At 49.6% G+C, this 24579-nt stretch overlaps 1 protein-coding gene across 1 annotated transcript; it reads left to right on the forward strand.

Moving 5' to 3' along the window:
- The first annotated feature begins 286 nt into the window (after positions 1 to 286).
- On the forward strand, positions 287 to 23492 carry Muc4 (mucin 4, cell surface associated). Its single transcript, XM_090330686.1, is given in 24 exon segments — positions 287 to 341; positions 1819 to 1952; positions 3074 to 3238; positions 4180 to 4335; positions 5897 to 6027; positions 7479 to 7567; positions 8707 to 8886; positions 9029 to 9154; positions 10066 to 10185; positions 10489 to 10697; positions 11222 to 11312; positions 11719 to 11886; positions 12245 to 12346; positions 12659 to 12886; positions 14192 to 14329; positions 15841 to 16022; positions 17096 to 17255; positions 18055 to 18234; positions 18578 to 18651; positions 20034 to 20110; positions 20184 to 20416; positions 22263 to 22425; positions 22667 to 22796; positions 23289 to 23492. Coding segments are annotated over 24 exon segments (3495 nt in total).
- Positions 23493 to 24579: the final 1087 nt, after the last annotated feature.

The raw sequence follows: 24579 nt of genomic DNA on the forward strand, positions 1-24579 counted from the left end.
GAGCAAATAATGAATAGTGGTCTATTTTGAGTATATTTCCATCCTTTTTTGAATAACTAAACAATGCTCATGTAGAATGGATTTTTGGGTGACCTCAGAGGAGCAAGTTTGTAACTTTCATTTCTAACTCCTAATTTTCTTAATCTTGTGGTTCTGCTACTGTTGGTAGTTTTAACTTATGTCTTCTCTCCCTACATGTGCAGGAGTGGTGACAAGCTCTCTGGGCCCACACCGTACCTCACCACCCTCCACATCCCCTCCCACACTTCCTGCCTCTACTCCCAGTATGTCCACAAGCTCTCTCTCAACAGCTCCCCCACGCCCCACCCCGTTGTTAGGAGGTAAGTGATGCCATTAAGTTGGGGCATTCCTAGACTGCAACTTAGTAGACATAGAAGTTGAAGTGGACTAAACTTTTTCTTTCTATCTCTCTTTCTTTCTCTCTTTCTTTCTCTCTTTCTTTCTCTCTTTCTTATTTTTTGTGTGGGTCATGGGGCTTGACTCTAGCCTGGGCACTGTCCCTGAGCTCTTCAGCTCAAGGCTACCGCCCTACCCTTGAGCCAACCCCCACTTCCCATTTTCTAGAGGCTAACTGGAGACAAGAGTCTTTTTGTGCCCGAGCTGGCTTTGAACCTTGATCCTCAGATCTCAGCCTCCTGAGTAGCTAGGATTATAGGTGTGAGCCACCGCACTCAACTGAAGTGAACCAGATTTTCTAGGGAAGGTCCTTGTGTGCAATTAAGGGAAATGGTTCTCTGTGCACCTCTACTTGGGCCAAGAGAAATTCAGTTGCTCACATATTTCTTGTTTTTGTTCAAGTCATGGGACTTGAACTCAGGGGCCTGAGTGCAGTCCCTGAGCTGTTTTTCTTCAGAAAAATGTTCTACCACTTTGAACCACAGCACCATTTCTGGTTTCCTGGTAGTTAATTTGAGGTAAGGGTCTCACAGACTTTCCTGCCTGGGCTGGCTTTGAATCATGATTCTCAGAGGATCATGCAATCCTTCCTAGGATTATAGATGTGAGTCATTATTTCATTTTTTTTTTTTTGCCAGTCCTGGGCCTGAGCTCAGGGCCTGAGCACTGTCCTTGGGCTTTCTCAAGGCTAGAGCTCTACCACTTGAGCCTCAGCACCACTTCCGGCTTTTTTCTATGTATGTGGTACTGAGGAATTGAACCCGGGTATTCGTGCATGCTAGGCAAGCACTTTAACCACTAGGCCAAACTCCCGGCCCCGAGGACAAACTTTCTTAAACTGGAACCCGACGACCTTGAGATCTTTTGACTACTAATCTCCACCTGTTTCTTCATTTGTTTTTGAAATCTTTAGAAATATTCTGACATCAAAACTGATGCAAAGGGACCAGGAATTTGGCCTAGTGGTAGAGTGCTTGCATAGCATACAAGAAGACCCAGGTTCGATTCCTCAGTACCATATACATAGAAAATGCCAGAAGTGGTGCTGTGGCTCAAGTGGTAGAGCTGAAACCTCAAGAAATGCTCAGGGACAGTGCTTAGGCTCTAAGTGCAAGCCCCAGAACTGGCAAAACACACACACACACACACACACACACACACACACACACACACACACAATTGATGCAAAATAGTTTTAATCCAACCTAGGAAATAGGAAAACCAGTGGATGGTGTAAAAGAGAGGTGCTCAGTGCAAATGCAGAAGCAGAGAATGGCTCCCACTGAGGGCCTACTGGGGACAGGGTGAGGGACAGCTTCGGGGAAGTTCTCTGGGGGCCTCTGAGTCTAAAAGAAGGCCAGGGTGCATGTAGACTTGATGCTTTTCCTTGTACTGGTCCAGGCATTCCTCTCTTCCCCTATGGATCAAGCGCTGGAGACCTGTGGTTGCCTAGCAGGGGTGTGGATGTTACCTCAAAGCTCTTCAAACTCCAAATTGGCTTCCCATTTGGCTCCTCCCTTCGGGATTCCCTCTATGTGAGTCTTGAACTGTAGCCCAAGTGGCAGGACCTGTGTTTTTGACCTCACTTTCCTTTCCAGCTTGGAGATAGCCCTCTAACAAGGACAGAAGCATCACCTTTACCTTCATAATATTTAAAAAAAATCTACTTAGGGCCTTGTATGCTTCTAAGCAGGTGTCCTACTACTTGAACCACATCTCTAGTATCTTTTTACACTGGTTATTTTTCAGGTAGGGTCTCCTATACTGGTGCTATTCTGGGCCTACTTGTGCTTCTCCTCAGCCATGTGCTTTCTGGTAGCTAGACATAACACACAAGTACCACAATTCCAAGACATTTGCTGAGATGGAGGCTTTCAGATTTTTATGGCCAGGCTGGTCTTGAACTGTGATCTGCCAGTCTCAGTCTCCCAAGCAGCTAGGATTATAGGCTTGGGCCAGTATACCTAGCTATAGACTTCTTTATTGGTAGAGCTCTGGGTGAGGAAAAGAGAGAGTAAGATAAAGCTTCCTACCTGTGTGCACAAAAAATGTCCTCACCCCAGAGAAAAGAACTCAGCACTCAGTATCTCACCATTGTTTTCATGGTGCTTTGTTTTGAGTAAGAAGCTTATTTAGTAAACTTGACAGGCTCATTCTCTTTCCATTTTTCTGTGATTACTTTCTGATTCTCTGGTCCATGTGTCCAAGAGTGGACTTGGAGTGGAATCCCAGCCCCTGTTGTGCTCAGGAAGGGGATTTTAGGACACAATGACAGGACACCACAGTGAGGACATGAGGCTATGTACTCCTTCAGTTCCCTCCCCTCCGCCCTCCGCCCCCCCCCCCCCCACCATAACCCAAGCTTTAGAATGGATAAGAGACTTGTCTCTGTGAAGGGCAAAGTTATCACCAGGGTTCAGCCACTGAGACAGAACACAACTATCAGCTGTGGACAGGTGTGAGGAATGCCAAAGGGGGAAGGAGACAAGGTTACTAGGTAAACGGGAAGGTAGCAAAGCAGATGAGGCAGCCTTCCAGGAGCTGTTGACATCTCTAAGCTTCTGCTCAGAGGGGCCCAGAGGGGGAGCACTTTTGAAGAGCAGGACAATGAATCACCTTCTCCTCTTTGAATGCTAAACCGGAACCTTATGCTCAGTTCACAGATGATGGCCAGATCATTTTCCCAGAGTCAGACTACCATATCTTCTCCTACCCCAACCCACCCTCACAAGGCTTCACAAGATGGGACTCTGTGGCCATGGTGGCTCCATTCTGGGATGTTGCTGATTTTTCCAGCCAGAAAGGGACCATATTTTACCAGGTGGGTGTTTACATTGGTAATGTTTTTTTATCATTACAGCATAAATTCATGTGAGCAGGGACTGAGGCTTAAATATGGGGAAGGGAGAAAATTGACTCAAGAATTCCTCAACCCAACTGTAGGAAGACCTGCAAGGTGACAGAGATAGGTGTAGCAATTCAGTGTTTGATTTAAAAATAAGGCTATCAAAGGTTTATCCTGATTAAGACTTCTTAATTAAGCAGACTTAGAGCCTGTTGGTGTTCCTAAATTAAATAAATGATTCCAGACAATGTAAACCTATACTCAGATCTCAGCCTTCTGAGTTACTAGGATTACAGGCATGAGCCACTGGCACCCAGCTAGTAAATGTGTTTTGAGTCTTTACCATGAACAAGGCACTCTAGATTCTCCAACAGTGGAAAGCCACCTGCCTGACCCAAAGGAGCTGTAAGTTAAACATGGGATGGTGAATAGACAAATGTGGTCACGCTATCTTTAGTCAGTTTGAACTATAGAGAATGGGGAATTCTAGCCTGGGACCCTCTAGTCTATGTACCCTAGGCTTCCTTACAGCCCAAATTTAAACGGATTTTTTTTTTTGCCAGTCCTGGGGCTTGAACTCAGGACCTGGCCACTGCCCTTGAGTTTTCTCAAGGCTAGTGCTCTACCACTTGAGCCACAGCACCAATTCCAACTTTTTCTGTGTATGGAGTAATGAGGAATCAAACCCAGGGCTTCATGCATGCCAGGCAAGCACTCTACCACTAGGTTATACTTCCAGCCGCTTAACTGATTTTAAATGAGAAGAAGTCATTGGAGGCACTCAGACCTAAGACATGGAAGGACAGGTGGCATGATATACTAATATGAACAAGATCCTTAAGTAGAAAGTCGGGGGCAGGGTACCCCAGGGTGTTGAGTGGGTCCTAGCTTGATCTTATCTGTCTTCCTTTTCCTAGGAATATGAGACACTCTATGGTGAATATGACTTACTAGTTAGGCAAGTGGAAACTTGGATTCAACAGTTCACAAATTCCCGGGACTACTACGCCAAGTGGACCCTAAAGATTACTTGGGTCAAAGTACCCGCCTATCCTGCCCAGTCGACCCTGGGGGTGAGTGGTCCATGAGCAGCTCCACGTGAGCCATCTTCAGACATCCTGGAATCCTAGATAAGAGCTAGTCTCCTGAATCCCCTCTGTCTTGAGGAAAGATTGCTAATCAGAGTTAACACCCCCGCCTTCACTTCCACCCTCAGCTCCACCATTCAAACATGGTACCAGGCCTGCCTCAAGTCTTCATGTACATAACATTACAGCAGCTCAGACACATAGGAAATGGCTTTTTGTCCCCTAGTTCTGGGGCTTCAACTCAGGGCTTTTTATCCTCAAAAAATATCTGGCTATTGGTAATTTCACATGAATTATATTGGTCAGATTTTGTTGTTATAACAAAATACCAGATACAGTTTAGTTCAGTTCTGTAGGCTGAAAGTCCAAACAGCATTGCTCATGGGGTTATGTCCAGTAGCAGATAACGGATTACATCTTGAGCCAGGAGCAGGGAGGATGGCTGAGGCCAGGCTTGTTTTTTCTATAATAACTCTATTGGGAGAACTCAAGGTGTCACTCAACTGTCTGTTGACTCCAATGACCTAAAGACATCCCACTAGGCTCCACCTCTTAAAGGCTTCACCACTTTTTTTTTTGCCAGTCCTGGTCTTGAGCTCAGGGCCTGAGCACTGTCCTTGGTTTTTCTCAAGGCTAGAGCTCTATCACTTGAGCCACAGCACCACTTCTGGCTTTTTTTCTATGTATGTGGTACCAAGGAATCCAACCCAGGTCTTCATGAATGCTAGGCAAGCACTCTACCACTAGGCCAAACTCCCGGCACCTCCAGCACTTTTTAATACCACCATGCAGAGAATCAAGCCTCCAAACAAAGAGGAGTGACGCAATGAAATCATAGCTGAGCCATAACATGCATCAGCTTCCGACATTCATGCACATTTTAGAGGTCAGGAAAGCAGAAGATTACAGTTTTCTCTAAGTTACCCAGCTAGCAAACGACAAAGCCAGAACTGAGGCTTATGTAGCCTATGCTCCCAAATCTAGTCCTTAAACACAGTACCATCCAAGGGGAATGGGGTACCACACAATCTCCTCAGTTCCTTCTGAGGGCTTCCAGTTCATACGGCATCGAATTCTTATGTAAAGTCATTGTTCAATCTCTCAGCAAAGAAATGACTTAATTTGGACAAGGCCTGTGCCTTCAGAGGCTCCCAGTCTCCCACCCCAGCAGGCCCTCCACACCGTTTGGGGGAGGGGACATCTGGATAACGTCTTCAAATCTCTAAAAGTTCATGAAGCTCCCAGCTCTGGTGTCTCCTCTAGTTGCTTGGGTTCCTGTAACTTTCTCTCACAAAACTCCTAACTGGGATGTACCCCAGAGCTTTTCATCTCCTCTCTGTGAAACGAGAGTCACAAAGAAAGAAAATCCTCCATGGTAAGTAGTATTATACCCCATGGACGCTCAAACCAGCTTCACACTTACCCGTGTTTTAAATCCACATGTCTTGTGTGTCAGGGCAGGGGTGTGGGGTAGTTATGGGACACAAGGGAGGAGAACCCAGGTTTCTCATAGGCATCTTTACTTTTGTCTCCCACCAATCTCCAGACCAACACCTACCAGGCCATCCTCACCACAGATGGCAGCAGGTCCTATGCCCTGTTTCTCTACCAGAGAGGTGGGATGCAGTGGGATGTGACCCAGCGCCTGTACAGCTCAGTTGTCATAGGCTTTTCCAGGTAGGACAGGGGCAGCTACCAGGACTGAGGGGGAAACCTAGAATACAGATGGCTAGTTGGGCTCAGTGGCTCATGCCTGTAATCCTAGCTACTCAGGAGACTGAGATCTGAGGATCATGGTTTGAAGCCAGCCTGGGCACTAAAGACTGTGAGAAAATTATCTCCAATTAACCACCTGAAAACAGGAAATAGCTCTGTGGCTCTGGGGGGTAGAGCGGTAGCCTTGAGCTGAAGAGCTCAGGGACAGCGCCTAGCACCAGAGTTCAAGCCCCCTGACCAAAAACAAAAACAAAAAAAAAGTATGCAGGTGGCTACAAACCACACACACTCCCATCCTGGGAACAAGGTAGTGTGTGGACGGGTCCCAGTAGTCTCAGTCTCTGAGACAACTCTTCCCAACCAAATGCTAGCCATGAGCATAAGAGCTCAGGAACAGTGCCCAGGGCCAGAGTTCCAGCCCTACAACTGACAGAAACATCACATCAACCTGAGAACACCTAACATAGATGCCATACACTGGTGTATAAATAGCTTGTGTGACAAAGGAGCAAAATGCAAGAGCTACTATCCAGTGACACACCCACCGTGAGTTGAGCCTTGGGCCACTGCCGTAGCCTCTCCTCCATCCACAGTGAGGAAGGTAGAGGTGACAGCTCCTTCACACCCGTCCCTGCTTGATGCTGAGGAATTCTCAGATGTTACTGCATTAAATCCGCACATCTGTCAGGTAGATGCTGCCCTCATCTCTTTAACCAGATATGAAAACCAAGAACAAGGGAAGTAGAGTAACTTCTCTTGTCTGGCCATCCAGTAAATGTGGCAATGTGTAGTTGAATCCATGACTGCCTCATTCTAAAGACCAGCCCTGAGCCATTGCAGTGTTCGATCTACCCCAGTGTGTCCCTCTCCTTTTCTAGTTAAGAGGCCGGGAGTTTGGCCTAGTGGTTAAAGTGCTTGCCTAGCATGCATGAAGACCTGGGTTGGATTCCTCGGTACCACATACATAGAAAAAAGCCAGAAGTGGTGCTGAGGCTCAAGTGGTAGAGCTCTAGCCTTGAGAAAGTCCAAGGACAGTGCTCAGGCCCTGAGCTCAAGCCCAGGACTGGCAAAAAAAAAAATAGGAACAGGAAAGAAGCCTGAACTCTGTTGTTTCATACATACCTACCTCATGAATGACCAGGAAGTCTTCCAGTTCCTTACAATCATGAAACAGAACAGAGTCCTTCTACCCTTGCCCAGTGTCCCCTCTTCTCTTGTCCCCTCCTGGGACTCAGTGATACTGGCTAGATGCCCAACTGACCCACTTAGTAGCAGCCTGCCCCCACTGACTGCAGACTGACCAGCTGGCCTGAGTGCTGGCTGCCTGACAAGCTGAATGAGTAGCTTTCAGCTAAGAGTTGAGAGCCTTTGTGTGACACAGAGAGGACTAAGTGTCTTTCCTTTGCCTGCAGTGGAGATGGGCATTTTGAAAACAGCCCACTGATGTTCCAGCCAGTGTGGAAAAAATACCGTCCAGACCAGTTCCTGCACCCCAAATTAGGTAAAAATGAATGTCATCTGTCACGCATGTTCCTCCACGTCCTGACAGTCCTCACAGGCAGTCCCTAAGCTTGCCTCCACTCTGAAGGCATCCTCACGGGCTCACCACCTGCAGGTACTCTCATACCTAACCTGGCTCAGGGAGCAACTAGTACCTCCCATAGCCACAGAGTACGGCCTCCTCTCTCACAGGAGCCCAACACGGGGGATCTGTCCCTTGGGGCCCCAGGAATGATGGAGGTGGGGATAGGAGTGGGCAGTCAGGACAGGTGATGCAATTGTCACGAGAGCCCCAACGATTCTATAGAGACTTCCCTCAAGGTTTCTTCCAGTAGCTTTTCCCTTGCAAAGATGGCATCTGGAGCATGCCTGTAATCCTAGATACTCAGGAGACTGAGATCTGAGGATTGCGGTTCAAAGCCAACCCGGGCATTAAAGAACTTGAGACTCCAATTAATCTCCAATTAATCACTAGACAATGGGGAAGTGCAGCTGTGGCTCGAGGGGTAGGGTGGTAGCCTTGAGTTGAAGAGCTCAGGACAGAGCCCAGGCCCAGAGTTCAGGCCCCATGACGGTTCCCTGCCCACCCCCCCACTCCCCCCCTGCCAAAAAAAGAGATGGCATCTGGGCCAGAGAAGGCTGCCTCATCCACTTGGTATTGGAGCAAGCCCCCTACCTTCACATGTCAACTTTTCTATTGCTCCTAGCTGACCCCTGGACTGTGTCATAGTTGGTTTGGCCGCTGAAGGGTCTGTGCAGAGTGAAGCATGTGGGCGGAGTGCCTGATTGCATGACTTGATGGCTGGTATTCCCTAAGACTTAGGGTACACAAGAAGAATTGGTGTAGGGGGAATTTGGAGGTACTGAAACTTCGAGGGAGCATACCAGAAGGAGAAGCCAGAGTTTAGCTCTGAGATGGATTGAGGAGAGCTCTCCCCAAGTTACAGTTGTCCCAGAGTTTTGCCTTGTAATTCAAGATTTGAAGACTTTTGGAGCTCACAGCAATTCACTGGGCCCCCTCCTAGGAAGAGGTTCTCAGGGGCTGGGAGTGACCTAGGGTGTGCAGCCTTAAGGCTGAAGCTGAGGCAGGCTGTATGGTTCCCCAACCCTGAAAAAATTCTGCTTCTCTTGCTTCTCCAGGTCTCTACGGGGTGCAAATTTACAGGCTCCACAGGGAAGAAAGGCCCAACTTCAGGCTCAAGTGCCTGGAGTGGTTGAAGAGCCAGCCTCAGTGGCCCCGCTGGGGCTGGAGCCACATCTCCTGCCCTTGCTCCTGGCAGCAGGGACGATGGGACTTTCGATTCCAACCCATCCACACAGGTAGTACCTCCTTCCCGTCCCTCCCAAGTCTACCCATCATCCCCTTTGCTCATACATGTCCTTTCCCAGAAGCACTCCAGCCCCGCCCCCCACCCTACCACAGGCTCTGCAGCCTGGGCCTGAGGACATTCGCCCTTCACAGGTTGGTGGGACTCCAACAGCAGGAAGCTGTGTAGTTTCTCCTCTTGGCGAGGGGGTGTGTGCTGCAGCTACGGGCCCTGGGGAGAGTTCCGAGAAGGCTGGCATGTGCGGAGTCCCTGGCATTTTGGTATGTATCCACGAAGACTTCCCCCTCCCTGCTCTGGAGCCAACTGCCCTCCCAAGCCAAGCCCCAGGTACTCTGCCTCCTATCCCCATTCCTTCCCAGCTCCTTCGCTCTTGTAGCAATTCCATGATTCTGGGAAAACAGGAAGCTTCCACCCAGCTTCCATCAGCTGCCAAGTGATGTTCCATCAGTTTAGGACTCAACTCCAGCCTGAAGTGGGGACATCTTTCCAAGCAAGGGAGAGGATCTAATCTGACCCTGGCCTGCAGGGCCCACATTGGCAGGCTACATGGAGGGAAGATTCGATCTAACTCTCCACAGAGACTCACAGGGGTGTGAGAAAGTGGCCAGTGGCCTGATGTGCCCATCCTCCTACCTGCTGCATCTACCCCGTGCTGTTGACTGCATCCCCGCCACCCAGCCCCTTGTGCTGCGGAGTATCCCAGTTGTCCATCTGTGATCATGGAGCAGGTTGAGACGTGAACTGTGCTCTGGCTGATTCCAAAGTCATACCTCTAGCTGCGTGCCAGTGGTTCACGACTATAATCCTACATATTCAGGAAGCTGAAATTTGAGGATCATCGTTCAAAACTAGCCTAGGCATGAAAGTACTTGAGTCTCCTATTTCCAATTAATTACCAAAAAGACAGAAGTGGAGATGTGGCTTAAGTGGTTGAGCTCCAGCCTTGAACCAAAGAGCTGACAGACAGCACTCAGGCCCCAAGTTCTAAACCTGAATATACACACGCGCACGCATGCGTGCACGCGCACGCGCAGACACACACACACACACACACACACACACACACACAGAGTCATGCTCTTGCCCAGCGATGCCTTCTTGCCCTACCAAACCTTCCAAGTAGTTTTCCAGGGCTTCTACCCCTCCCCTCAACTCCTGCTTCTCTCTGCAGACCAGGACCTGGAGCCACAGAACTGGTGCTGCCGCTGGAATGACAAGCCTTTCCTCTGTGAGCAGTACTGGCAAAGGCGAGGCCGCATCAGCTGTGCTGGGTACAGACCTCCACGACCCGGTGAGTGCATTAGGGGAAGGAGCTCTTGACCTCTTGTAGGACACGGAACCTGCCCTGGCATAAGGCCAGCTTCCTGAGGCAGAACCAAAGCCACAAGGGGAGTGGGGACAATTCCAGGTGGAGGCTGATGGCACACAGGGGGGTTTTGTACATGACACTGGAGAATAGATGAAGAGGGGAACCAAGTATAAAAGGCTTTCTCTACCCCGTGAGTATGTGCCCAGGCTTGAGCCCACAAGGGCCTGGTGAGTAATAGTGAAGCCCTGGCCCTGCTTTGCTAATGCATTACCTCCTTTTCTTCAGCCTGGACATTTGGGGATCCCCACATTGTCACCTTTGATGATGCCAATTACACCTTCAATGGTCTGGGGGACTTCCTGCTGGCCCGGGCCTGGGATAGAAACTCCTCCTTCCTGCTGCAAGGCCGCACTGCCCAGACCAGCTCAGCCAACGCCACCAACTTCATCGCCTTTGCTGCTCAGTACAACTCCAGCACCCTGGGCCCCATCACGGTGAGGCTAGGGAGTGTGCAGGAAGCTCCTGCATCCCGTCCCTCCCAGCTCCCTGAGAACTTCAGCTGGACAGTGAGGCCCTAGAGGGACAAGAGAACAGAGAAAGGGGGGAGTGGAGCAGAGGGAGGGCGCAGCCTAACAGGAGAGCCATCTGAGTGAACTCTGAAATCCTGGAACTGGGAATTAGGGTTCTAGCTCCACCTTTTTCAGCTGCTTGACTTGGAAGAAACTTTTGCACCTCTAGTGTCTCTGTTGCCCTATAGAGAAAGGAGGATATAGTAATACCTCTGCCCCACAGGGCTCCAGTAAGACTTACGTGAGATGATCCCAGTTGTGCCTGGCACAGAGCCTGGCACACACTGAACACTCCACAGATGGCGCTGGCAACCTCACTACCACCCTGTCCTTAACTTTCTTCTTCCTCCAACCCTGGCTTCTGGCCTAGACCTGTTCTCTGGACCTTCACTTCTAGGCCTCTGCTCAACTCATCAGTCAGGCTGAGGCCTATGCCAATTCCCTTCCAGGTTCAATGGCTTCTTGACTCGAATAACACAATCCAAGTTCTACATAATCACCATAATGTGACATTTGAGACCAACAATGTCGATGCAGAAGGTAGGCTGGAGGAAACTGTCAGCCATTGTCCCCCATGTCCGTAGCATGGGGTTTAAGAGGCTATTTACTACCTGGGAGTGGGCAGAGCGGTGGCTGCGATGGTCAGGAGCCCCACCAGCCCTGCACAGGCTCTGCAAGCAGATTCTGTACCCAGGGAACTGAACTTTCTGTCTTCAGTTCTCTCCTTCCCTCCAGGCTGTCACTCACTTTCTGGATAGCTTTGTCTTCAGTCCCCAGAAGGTAGGCCTTGAGGGTGGTCTGGTGGTCTGGAGCCGCTAGACAAGGCACCCTCGGATATGCCAGCACAGCCCTCGGTCTCTTTGTGCCATGGGCTTCTACAGCCGCGGAGTCATGGCTCCCAGCAAGCCCATGCTAGTGGGCTCTTCGCTTCCTCCCTGACCTCTAGGCCTGCACATATTCAACACCACTGGCCTCCTGTTGACCCGCAATGGCTCCCAGGTCTCAGCCAGCTTTGATGGGACCGTGACTATCACAGTGGTCGCTCTCTCCAACATCCTCCATGCCTCCTCCAGCCTCCCAGAGGAGTACCAAAACCACACAGAGGGCCTCCTGGGTAAGAGGCAGGGGCTGGCGCCATGGATAGGGGCAGCTGGTCTTCCGTGAGCTATGGGCCTCCCTGCCAAGTTCTGTTTCACAGCCCTTAGGCATATAGCTAGGAGGGGACACTTCCATCATCCTGAGGCTTACTTTCTGCCCTCCTCCAACTTCCTCCTTCATTTCCTTCTCCTTCCTCTCCCTCTCCCTTTTCCTCTCCCTCTCTCTCTTTCCCTCCCCTCTCCCTCTCCCCTCCCCCCTCTCTGGCTCTTTGGCTCTCTACATATATGGCTGTCTCTATCTCTCCGTCTCTGTCTCTGTCTCTGTTTCTGTCTCTCTCCTCCTCCACCTGGTAGCTGACCTCCTTTGTCCTCTAGGGGTCTGGAACAACAATCCGGAAGATGACTTCAAGATGCCCAATGGCTCCACCATCCCTAGAAACAGTTCTGAGGACATGCTTTATCACTATGGAATGACCTGTGAGTCACGGGAACCCCTCAGCAGAGCTCCCAGGCCTCTGTCTCCTGAAGGGGTCTGAGGAGTTGGCCACCACCCCAGATTTGTGCCCCTACCCTTATCCCACTTGCATGTCTCTACTGGGGAAGGGGTTGGGCAGGTAGCACTCACTCACTGAAGCAGTTATTTCCTGACTCAGAAACTGGAAGCCACTCTGTTCCCACGTCCCCTCCTCGACTGTGCATGCAGGGGTGAACTCAGCTGAAGGATGTCTAGACTCCCAGCCTTGGTATCCCCCTCCTACACACACACTAAGCCCCCATCTTACGTTATAGGGCAAACCAATGGAACGGACCTCCTTGGAAAGAGGACTGATTCTCTGCCCTCCAATTTCACCCCTGTATTTCTGTCCCAACTATCAATGAGAAACAACACGTCTCTCGCCTCTGAGTGTAATGAAAATATACCATGCATCTATGACACCCTGATCACAGGAAACACGGACACTGGCCGTCACACCAGGATGGCCTCTGAAAATTACCGGCAGATGAATGCCAGCCTCAGTAAGTGTGGTGAGACCCAGGGAAGGGTGTGCTGGTCTGGGGAGCAGATGCCTTCAGGGGATCATACAGCTCTGCTCAAAACTCTCTCACCTACTCAGCCTCTGTTGTGCCTGATACCATCCTATTGAGTCTGTGTCCTTTGTCTCTGAGGACTGTTTCCCCATTGCTCACCAAGTCCTCTCCCTCTACTCCTGACCCACTGGGCTCTCTTAAGTCTGAATTTAGCACAGGCTTCTCCTACTGGGAAGGCTCTTTCCCTGGACAGCCACAGATTGTTCTTCACCATCTCCCTTTTAGTGATGCCCCTCAGCTACCCTGGCTAAAATTCCATCTTCATCCACCACTCCCACTCGCCTTAATTTTTTCCTTAATATGGACAACTACTAGACAATTTTTTTGTCCAGTCCAGCAGCTTGAACCCAGGGCCTGAGCACTATCTTTGGGCTTTCTCAAGGCTAGAGCTCTACCACTTGAGCCACAGCACCACTTCCAGCTTTTTCAATGCATGTGGTACCAAGGAATCAAACCTGGGTCTTTGTATATGCTAGACAAACACTCTACAATGAGGCCAGATTCCCAGCCCTAAACAAATTTCATAATTTTCATGTGTCTTTTTTTCTTCACATATCCACTGCTGTATCCTAGAATGGTGCCATCCATATGTTAGGTGCTCAATAAAAAATAGTTACTAGGGCCAGGATTTTGGCCTAGCAGTAGTGTGCTTACCTAGCATGCACAAAGCCTGAGTTTAATTCCTTGGTTACCACTTATACAGAAAAAGGCCGGAAGTGGTGCTCAAGTGATAGAGTGCTAGCCCTGAGAAAGCTCAAGGACAATGCCCATGCGCTGAGGCCAAGGCCCCAGGACTGGTAAAAAAAAAAAAAAAATAGTTGTTAACCAGCTGGTTTAGTGGATGAATGAACAATGCAATAAAAAATAGCAAGGCTCTATGAAACAAACGGTTGAAAGGTTTGCTTATTTCTGTCTCTCTATCTGCAGACAAATGCACTGGCTGTCTAGCTATCCCTGTGTGGTTTTGGGCTCTTCTCCAGAAATAGAAAGGCCTGAGGGTCTGAACAGCCTGTTCTCTGGGTCACTTTGCCCCAGACAGAAAAGAATGTGAAATGAGCCCTGTTTTGAAAAGAGAAAGAAAGAGACTAAAGTTTTGGGCAGGTGGATAGAGTAAGCCTAACCTGCTCTGAGAGGTGGGGCTCGGATCTAGGAAGGCCTTCTGAGGTACAGGGGCAGGAGAAAGGGGAAAGACTAAGCCTGAGGGCCCTGCCTCAGCTCTAGCCTGTGTTGCAGATCAGAAACCACCCTCAATCAATGGCCCCAGGAGGATTGAAGCCTACAAGGAAAAGACCAAGAAGATTCAATTCTCCAGCAACTCTGAGAACATCACATTCACCCTCAGAGACCAGTGTAGTGACTTTAAGCTCTTTGGTAAGAACCTTTGGCTGGGTGGGGAGTGAAGAAGTAGAACATGTGGTATTCTTGTGTGCATGTGTGTGTATATGTGTGTGCACATGTGCACGGGCATGTGTGTACTCACACCAATACTGAAAGCCTCACGCTCCTGCTCAACTTTCTTGCTCATGGCTGGTCCTCTACTACTTGAACCACACTTACAGTTTGGCATTTTGCTGGTTAATTAAAGATGGAGTCTCACAGATGTTTCTATCTGCTTGGCTTTGAACTGCAGTCCTCCATGTTGCAACCTTCTACGTAGCTGAGATTATAAGCATGAGCTAGTACTGGCTCATGCCTGTAATCCCAGTCATCTTACATCTATTTTCCCTGCACTACAGTTCAATTACTTTTTGTCTGAGTAGCCAGAATGATTTGTTTTCTTTTCTTTTCTCCTCTCCCCTCTCTCTTTTACATAGTCATACAGTTATTCGGGGTGGGTTTCATTGTTACTTCTCCTCCTATGTTTATGGTGTCTTCTCATCAGTTTCACTCCCTTCTATCGTGTTCCTTGCTGGAGACTGTCTTTGTGTGTGTGGGGGGGGGGGGAGTGTCATGGTGCTTGAACTCTGGGACTGGGCTCTGTCTCTGAGCTCTTCAGCTCAAGACTACCACCCTACTCCTGGAGCCCAGCCCCACTTTCCATTTTCTAGTGATTAATTGGAGATAAGAGTCTCACGTTCTTTAGTGCCCAGGCTAGCTTTGAACCTTGATCCTCAGATCTCAGCCTCCTGAGTAGCTAGGATTCCAGACATGAGCCACAGCTCCGGGCTGGACCAAAGTCCTAGAGACCATGCTCCAAACTGTGATCCCTCACAGCCTCACCGCCTCTCCCTGTGCATAAGGAGTGCCTGTCCTGGCCGCAGCTCTTTTTGACTGCTCAAGGCCCCTGCCCCGGTGCTCAGCTCACTCCAGACTTCACGGATGCCACTCCTCAGGAATCATGCTCTGGAAGTTATTCCTGTTTACTCCGTACTATGTGCTCCTTTCAACCTGCTCTTTGGTGGAGTCTTTCCTATTTCAATTGGGAAAAAAAGGACAAATTTGTTGAAATTATACTGAACAGCTTACTCTAGGATCTGGATAAAGGTCAAGTGTAGCTCAAGGGACATGAAAGGAGTGATAAGAAGTTAGGATAAGGTGGGGTGAGCTGGGGTTTGAAGAAGCACCAGGAGGATTCTGGTCCTCATCTTTCAACTCCACAACACCGATCCTGGCTCAGGATTTAGGCACACTTGTCTTGGGGTGGGCCTTTTGCTTTGTACATTTCCCCACAGTCAGTAAATTAGTAACTTCCTCCAGTTTGAACATAGGCAAGATCACCCCAAGTTATCAGTGCAGCTCAGGCTGTTGATAGTTGAGGGGTAGGTGATATGTGAGGGGGATGGGAAGAGACAGCCTTAGCAATCAGGGTGTAAGATGCCAGGATGTGTGGGACTACAGAGCAGAAGCCCCCAGCCCTCCGCCATCTCATCTTCCCTGGACAGAGAATGGAACCTTTCTGTGGACACCAACATCCCTGAGACCATGCACTGTGGAGATTCTAGCAAGAGACAGCAGGACTGGTTTGACATCTGCGCTCCAACTCCAGGCTGTGGTCTGCTTCTGCAATGCAGAGAGCCAGTGCTTCTTCAATCAGACCAGATGGGTAGACAATTCCTTTCTCGAGGTGAGTGTTGGGATAGCATAAGAAGGAGATTTCCAGGCTGAGAATGTGGGTTAGCATGTATGAAGCCCTGTGTTCAGTTCCTCAGTACCACATAAACAGAAAAGGCCAGAAATGGTGCTGTGGCTCAAGTGATAGAGTGCTTGCCTTGAACAAAAGCAACTTAGGGACCATGCTCAGGTCGTGAGTCCAAGCCCCAGGACTGGGGGAAAAAAAAAAAAAGATTTCCATGATGTGGGGAAGTGGGAATAGAAGAGAGGTTGTGACTCAGTCTCTCTTGGGTAAGGGCCAGGTGGGTGGAGCCATGATGGATGAGTCTAACAGGTATCAAACTCAGGTGAGTTCATGTGTGAAGAACTAGGATTCTCTTTATGACCTGCAGCTCCAGTGGATTTTTCTTTTTTGTGCCAATACTCAGGCTTGCATTCAAGGCCTGGATATTGTCTCAGGTTCTTTACTCAAGAAAGTATAGCTACCATTTGAGCCATATCTCTACTTCTGGCTTTTTGGTGGTTAAGTGGAGATAAGAGTCTCACAGACTCCCCAGCCTGGGCTGACTCAGCTTTCTGAGCAGCTAGAATTACAGGCATAAGCCGCCAGCACCCGGTTTCAAGTGAATTTTTATGTCTCACCTCGCATTTGGTAGACTATTTCATATCTGCCTCCTTACTCAGGAAAGACATTGAGATGTTGGGGAGGGGGTGGTATCCCTGTGCTCTTTGGGCCCAAAGGCGACTTAGCCTCCAGCGCAGTTATGCCCTGCCTTCCTCCAAGCCCAGGGAGGCACCATGCCTTGCTGTGGAAGGAGATAAGGTATGGGAAAAGCCCAAGCAAGGTGGGACTCAGGGTAAAGAAAGGGCCTGGGATGCTGAAGGACAGGAGAGCGGTGTGACTGGAGAGGGCTTGCAGGCTTGGCCTGATCAGGCGGGTGTTCAGCACTCGCAAACAGGACTAAGACAAGAACTTGAGGCTCCTGGGTTCTTGAATTGGGAGGGTGTCAGTTCAGAATCACAGACGTCCTTCGTAGTTCAGGCCGGTGGCTATCTGGTGATCTACAACTTGGGTTACCATTCCAGGTGGCCAGCTGTAAGTGTGACGGGGACAGCTTTGGCCTCTCCTGTGAACACACCAAGGACCCCTGTGACCAGCAGTGTTTCCCAAACGTGCGCTGTGTTCGTGGGAAGGGCTGTGAGGCCTGTCCACCCAACATGACGGGGGACGGGCGTCACTGTGCAGGTGAGCCAGGGGCAGGGACCGGGCAGGAGGAGGTTCAAGGACCGGTAACGTCTTCTAGGCTTGGGCAACCAAGGAAAACGAAGTCTCCTTTCTCCAGGAAGTCGTTTGTGAGCTTGTTCCAGGAAGTCAAGGGGAGAAGGTGTGGGAGGTGCAGGCAGAGGGCGGGGCCAGGCACAGCAGCCTAGAGGTGTTATTGGGGAAAACCCAAAAGACTAAACTAGATGCAGGAAGAGGCCTGGGGCGCTGCAGTGAGCCACCTGAGGGTCTCCAGAGACAGGAAGCAAGGCACCTCACAAGTTGGGACAATGGCTAAAGGAATTTCATTTTTCTTTGTGATCCCCCCAACACCCTCATCTGCTCTCTACCTTGGAGCTATTACAGTGACAGTGAGAGAGCTCACAGGAAGGACTTCCCCAAACCCCAAAACAGTCAGGTACCATCAGGAGACCATTGGCTTCTGAGCAAGAGCCAGAGTGAACTGAACCAAAGCCTAACCTGCGGCCTTCTGTTCCTTCCAAGGGTTTGATAAACCTGGCACTCAAGCTGTAGAAGGAAAACAAAAACAAAAACAAAAAAACCCCTGTGTAGCAGAGTGGGGGGAGGGAGGGAAGGTTGCCTTGTAGAGAAATGTCTAGAAAAGGAAAAAGAAGATACAGTGTGGGGTTCTGAGTGGCCCACAGACAGGACATAGATGGGGCAGAAACCAAGACATCCTGTGAGCAGGTTCCCGGGGTCACCTCTCCCCTGGGCCCCTCTGCTGCACCAGTGTGGCATGGCTGACTACATTCTCTTTCTGCAGCTCTGGAGGATTTGTTCCACTGTGCGAACCACTCCTGTCCTGTGAATTACTGCTATAACCAAGGCCACTGCTACATCTCCCGGACCCCGGACTGCCAGCCCTCTTGTATCTGCCCCCCAGCCTTCACCGACAACCAGTGCTTCCTGGCAGGGAACAGTTTCACTCCAGCTGTGTATGGAGGTACAACAAAACACCCCTGGACAACTGGGGTCCTGGGCCAGCGCCTCAAAGTCACTGGTTAGAAGCCCTGAGTTTTCCTAGCACGTACTGAGTTGTATGATGGCCGTCAGGGCAGTCATAAAGCTGACCCACAGGCTGGGCCATGGCCTGGGGACACACTGAGCAAAGGCCAAAAAGCTGGCAGTCTTGGGAGTCACAGGTGTCCTGGTCATCCTAGAGCGAGCTCAGCAGTGAGGGTCACACATGCCAGGCAGGACCTTCTATCTCCGTCTGGCTCAACGCCATCTCTAATTAGTCCCATCAGTTTGTGAGGTGATGATGAATCTGTTTCTTCCATCTCCAGATCTTCCCTTAAGAGTCATCCACCTCACACTGAGAGAAGGGGACAACGCCTCCGCAGCCGACGTCAACGCGTCGGTCAGTGCCAGTGTCACATGCCCAGCCCCACGGGGTGGGGCGTAGATCTCATCAGGAGCAAGCAAGGGCCAGCCATCACTGTGATCTAGCCTAACTGCCCATCTGGCCTCACCCCAGCCTTTCCCAGAATACCCCACGAGACTCTCTGGGTATTGTATGGAAGAGGCACACCCACTGACTTCCTCGAGGGAACTGGGTCTGTCCTCTTGGCTGCCACTCCTTTGCCCACCCTTCAGTCATGGGTAAAGCAGCCTGCTGATTGAGTGGTTGAGACTCTACACTCCGATGTATGCATGGGGAATCAAATCTCTGCCCTTCAGCTTAGTTGAGCAGATGTAATCATTACAAAAGCTAGCTTGACACATTCTTATTGGCATATATTTAATTGCATATATTGCATTAAATATTCTGTTTTTAATTATGTATTAAATATTAGATTGGCATGTATGAACTTGTAGTGAAGGGGTTCATCATGAGCCTCCCGTACATGCCAAAAATGTAACTTAATCATATTAGACAAGCTACTGCGTGACTCATCTATTGAAAGGGATGAGAGTGGTGCCTACATCACTGGGTTGTCACCGTTTGGATGAGATTGTGTAGAGATGGGTAAGATCTCAGGAGGCTAAGATCTGAGGATCGCTATTGGAAGCCAGTTTAGGCAGAAAAGTCAATGAAACTCTTATCTTGAATTAGCCAGCACAGTAGAAGTATGGTTTAAGTGACAGAGAGCAATTGAGAGTCTAGAACCAAGCAAGAGTGGGAAGCCCTGAGTTCAAGCCCCAGGACTGGCAAGCAAGCAAGAGGAGGGAAGGAAGGAAGGAAGGAAGGAAGGAAGGAAGGAAGGAAGGAAGGAAGGAAGGAAGGGAAGGAAAAGAAAAGAAATGTACATAAAACACAAGCATTCACAGACTGTTGATACTCTTACTACTACCAGAGCACTTCACACCCCAAGTGGTAACACCTGCTGGCATGTGTTCATTGCATCTGTGATGAGGACTGTACAGGCTGTCCCTCATTCATCCTGACATCCCTGGCTCCTGGCTGGCCCTGGACCTAGCTAAGCAACTTCTCAGTCTACACAGGGGGAGGAAATGAATTGCAACAGAGGCAGGTAGGGATGGTACATTTCAGATTCTCCCTGAAGTATGAGGCAGAGGAGGGAGAAAGAAGGTAAATTCCAATCATCAGTGAGGATTTAAGCAAAATCCAGGCGAGCTGCTAGCCTAGAAGTACTTGGGGATGCCAAGATGGTGAGAAATACCTTGGGGGGCAGGCCTGTATTCATGGGCAAAGGTGAAAGCAGTCAGGACACATTACAGTGGGAAGGGTCTCCTCTCTGGTCACTACCCCACTTTCTGTTCCCCTCTCTTCTGTCTCAGGTGGCATATAGACTGGAGACCCTGGAGGTACGGGCCTTTCTCCGGAACAGCCAAGTACAATCAATGTAGGTGAGACTGTCTCATGCCTCCACCTCACCCATGTCTTCTCCTCCTGCTCTTTAACCCTTGTCTGTCCCCTGCTCAACACAGCTCCCAGTCAATACTAGCCCCAGGACGCACAATTCAACACTGGTTAGTCACCTCTGAGTTCCAGTACCGCGCTAAGGGCCCCGTCATCCACTTTCTGAACAATCAGCTTCAGGAGGCCATCGTGGAGTTGTTCCTCCAGGCTCCGAGAGGGAGGCACAAGAGGAATGAGGAGCCCAGGAACAACGTGTTCTTCTACCCCATCTCAAAGGAAGATGTGCACGATGGGATAGCTGGTGAGTCACTGCCTTAGTAACAGTATGGGACAAGGGGAAGGAGGACATGAGAGAGGGCCTGTCATTGATCTTCAGGCCGCACAAAACCTATAGTAAAAGTGCTCTATAAAGGTCCACAAAGGAATAAGAAACACATTAATTTTGTTGCTTTTAATCTGAAAAAAATTATAAACACCTTATCCATCACCTTGAGATTCAGAGCTGGGAGGGACCAAAATACTCCTGATATAACAATAGGAATTTCCACACCAGTCACTCTAGACCTTGCCACATGTTGCAGCACTTTCCCATCATTTAATAAAATTACTCACAGTATTCTTTCTTCTTTTCTTGGGGTACTGGGGCTTGAATTTAAGGCTTGCCAGCACACTACCACTTGAACCATACCCCTTGGCTTTTTTTTGTTCTTGGTGCAAGCTGATCTTGAACTACTATCCTCCTATTTCTACCTTTCAAGTAGCTGGGATAATAGGCATGTAGCATCATACCCAACCACTCATGGCTTTTTTTTTTTTTTTGTAGGTCATGGGGTTTGAACTCTGGGCCTGGGCACTGTACCTGAGCTCTTCAGCTCAAGGCTACTGTCCTACCCCTGGGCCTGGGCGTTGTCCCTGAGCTCTTCAGCTCAGGCTACCACCCTATCCCTTGAGCCAAGCCCCACTTCCCATTTTCTAGAAGTTAATTGGAGATAAGAGTCTCAGGTCCTTTTGTGCCCGGGCTGGCTTTGAACCTTGACCCTCAAATATCAGCCTCCAGAGTAGCTAGGATTACAGGTGTGAGCCACCACACTCAGCCTCACGGTTTTCTTAAACTGCCATTGTACTTAAATACATGCTAGGACCCATCCTTCACCTTTGTCCTCCAGCTGGAAGATCACAAGTTATCAAAAAGAGGGAAAATAATGTCTAATCCCAATCCTGAGATAACACTACTTTCTACATATTCTTTTGAACGCTCTGTTGTAACTTAAGAGACCTTCACATTTAATGCTTATGAAGGTACCAATTTCTACTTAATGTTGGATAGCTTCTTCATTAAATAATTGCAAGTATATTACCTTACATTGTGTACATACTACCATTTGCCATAGTTTATAATAACATTTGATTTAGTGTTTTGGGCTTTTTTTTTTTTTTTTGATGGGAGGAACTCAAGAACTATGTGCTTCATAGATTGGTGCTACCACTGAAACACCACATCCCCCAAATCTTTTTTACTTCTCAAGAAGGGTCTTGTATTACTGTCTGAGGTCAGCCTCAGATCCAATCATCTTCTTTTCTGTTCCTTTTACCTGTGGACAGTACTGTGCCCGGCTTGGTAGTTAAGATAGGGGCAGTCCCACTAACTTTAGCTGGCCTGATCCCAAGCCTCAATCCCCCTAATCTCTGCCTCCTAAATGGCTGTGATTACAACCACAAGCCGCCACACTCAGCTCAGTGTTTTATGTCTTAAACATGTTGTAGTAATAGTAATTCTCTATTGAGCGCTATGTGTCAGGTGCCTGGATATAGTAGTTCATTTAAATCCCATAGCAAAGGAAGGTCTCTTATTACAATTCGCTTTGAAAGATAAGGAAACTGACACACAATTGGTCAGTGGTAGAATTTGAATTTCAATTGAGGTCTGGGTGACTTAGAAGCTTATGCTAACACATTTGCCATACCTCAAAAATTGTCACTGTCGATTGTATATAGAGATTCCCTTCCTGAATACCTGTTTGTTAACCATGTCATTTGAAATATGATGTAAAGATCAATGTTAATAAATTCTTTAATTAAAAAAAAAGGTCACATTTCTTTCTCTGTAACTGGTTGCTTCCTGTGTGAATCTGTGTCCTGCCCACCAGTGAACCTGAGCACGCTGGAGACTTACTTCAAATGTGACGGCTACAAGGGCTACCGCCTGGTCTACGACCCCCAGCGTGGCTTCACCTGCGTGTCCCCCTGTGGCGAGAACTACTGTCACCACGGAGGCCAGTGCCAGCACCTGCCCGACGGGCCCCGCTGCAGGTGCGTGGGGCCCGGGGCAGAGGGTGGAGAGCAGTGCTGGGGGGACATTGCAGGGGCTCGGGAACGGGACGCCGCGGCCGCCTGCAGGGCCCCGGCGACGGGAGGGGTGAAGGAGCGGCGCTCCCGGCCTCGGTCTCCCCTTGAAGGGCGGTGGGGGGGGGGGGGACCCCGCTTGTCTCGGCAGCCGGGAAGGTGCCGCTGACCGCCCCCTCTCCCCGTCCGTCCGTCCTTCCGTCCGCAGCTGTTTGTCCTTCTCCATCTACACGTCGTGGGGCGAGCGCTGCGAGCGGCTGAGCGTGAAGCTGGGCGCGTTCCTCGGGATCCTCTTCGGGGCCCTGGGCGCCCTCTCGCTGCTGGGGGTCGGGGTGTTGGTGGGTCTGTGCTGCTGGGGCCGCATCCCGGCCAAGAACTCCTACCCTCTGTTCCCCGAGTCCTGAGCGCCCCGCCGCGCGGCCCGGGCCCCTCGGACCCTGGGCCCCGCCGCCGTCCGCACGCCGGCACGCGGGCACCCGCCGGGGAAGACTGCGCCGGGGACGGCCGGGCAGGGCGACTCCCGACCCGCGAGAGCCGAGGCGAGGCCGCGCGCCTACCGCACCCAGGCGCTCGGCGAGGGGCCCGCGGGCCGGCGGCGCGCCTGGCCGGGAGGGGGCCCTGGGCATGCGCTCTGGAGGACCCGGAGCCGCCGAGCCGCCGCTGCGCACGCGCGGGTGGCTGGCTCTCCCTCCACCAAAAGGCTCTGCACACAAAACTATCCTGTTTACTTCTGACTATAAAGTCTATTTAACTAAAAAACAACAACAACAAAAAAACCGTAGTCATGTTTTATTTGTCTCTGAATCCTGCATTCAGCGTTCTTCTTGCAGCTCGAGCGCCAGGCACAGGGCTCGCGTCTGGAGGTGGAGGATTCGGGAGCCGGGTGGACCTGGTCCACGTTTACCTCTGCCCTCAGTCACTCCGTGGTGGGAAGCCCTGACTTGCAGGCACCCCCCGCCCCTGCACCGAGGACCAAGCCTGCCACGGGTTCTTCTTCTCTGCCGTGCTGGGACCTAGCCAAAATTATGGACTGAAACACATCTCTTACTGTGCATATTTGCTTCAGAATGGATATTAAAAAACGTTTCCATAACTCTCTACCTATTAGACACACAAAAAGTAATACCCTGCTATACTGATGGATATGCCCGTTGCTAGCCAAGTCAAGCTTTCTTTTTCAAGGGGAGCGGTATCAATATTCCTTCTTTCTTCTGCATCTTTATTTACACATATTAATGTACACTATGTGGAGTTCCATTGTGATATTGCCATGAAAATACCTTGTAGTATGACTCCTCTTCCTTCTTCTCTCAACTATATTCTTTCTCTTGTGAATTGTCTGTCTCTGACATTTGTCTACTTGGTCTTTTATTGTTTTCTGGGAGCTCTCTATATAGTAAGGATGGTCTGTTTTTGTTGTTTGTGGTGCAGATTGGTTTTTTGAGGGCTATTTTTGTTGGTGTCTAATCTCCCTAGTAACTTCTCTTTCTGTGGGAAGAGACCTTTTTTGGGTGGTGAGGGACAGTCCTGGGGCTTGAACTCAGGGCAAAAGCACTGTCCTTGGATATTTTTTGCTCAAGGCTAGAGCTCTGCCACTTGACCCACAGTGCCACTTCTGGCTTTTTCTATGTATGTGGTACTGAGGAATCAAACCCAGGGCTTCGTGCATGCTAAGCAGGCACTCTACCACTAGACCACGCTCCTGGCCTTCCCCTCTCTATTTTTATTTTTGCTTTTCCATTTTGAATTTTTTCAAAATTTTATATGCATAAACAAGTTTTGTTTTATCATACAAAAAAGAAGCCATACTTAATTAAAAATAATAATGACATATGAGTTATGAGCTATGGAAGAAATAATTGCAATGTTATAGACTTTCTTTTAAATCTGTTTGAGTCTAGAACTTGACATTTAAATCATTTCAGCATTCTGTGACCTTGCCACAGACCAGGTTCTCTGATAGATTTGAGATCTGAGGTAAATATGGTCCTGCCCTGAAGGAACTGGCTGAAGCTTGTGGAAATCCCCCGAAGGCCCTTGTGGTAAGGGCTTAGCCCTCTCAGTGGCGATGTTGGGAGTTGGTGGGTCTTGAGGAGGTGGAGCCTAGTGGGAAGTCTTTAG

Source organism: Megascapheus bottae, chromosome 1, assembly GCF_031878675.1.
Source record: "Megascapheus bottae isolate mThoBot1 chromosome 1, mThoBot2.hap1, whole genome shotgun sequence".
Classification (NCBI taxonomy): Eukaryota; Metazoa; Chordata; class Mammalia; order Rodentia; family Geomyidae; genus Megascapheus; species Megascapheus bottae.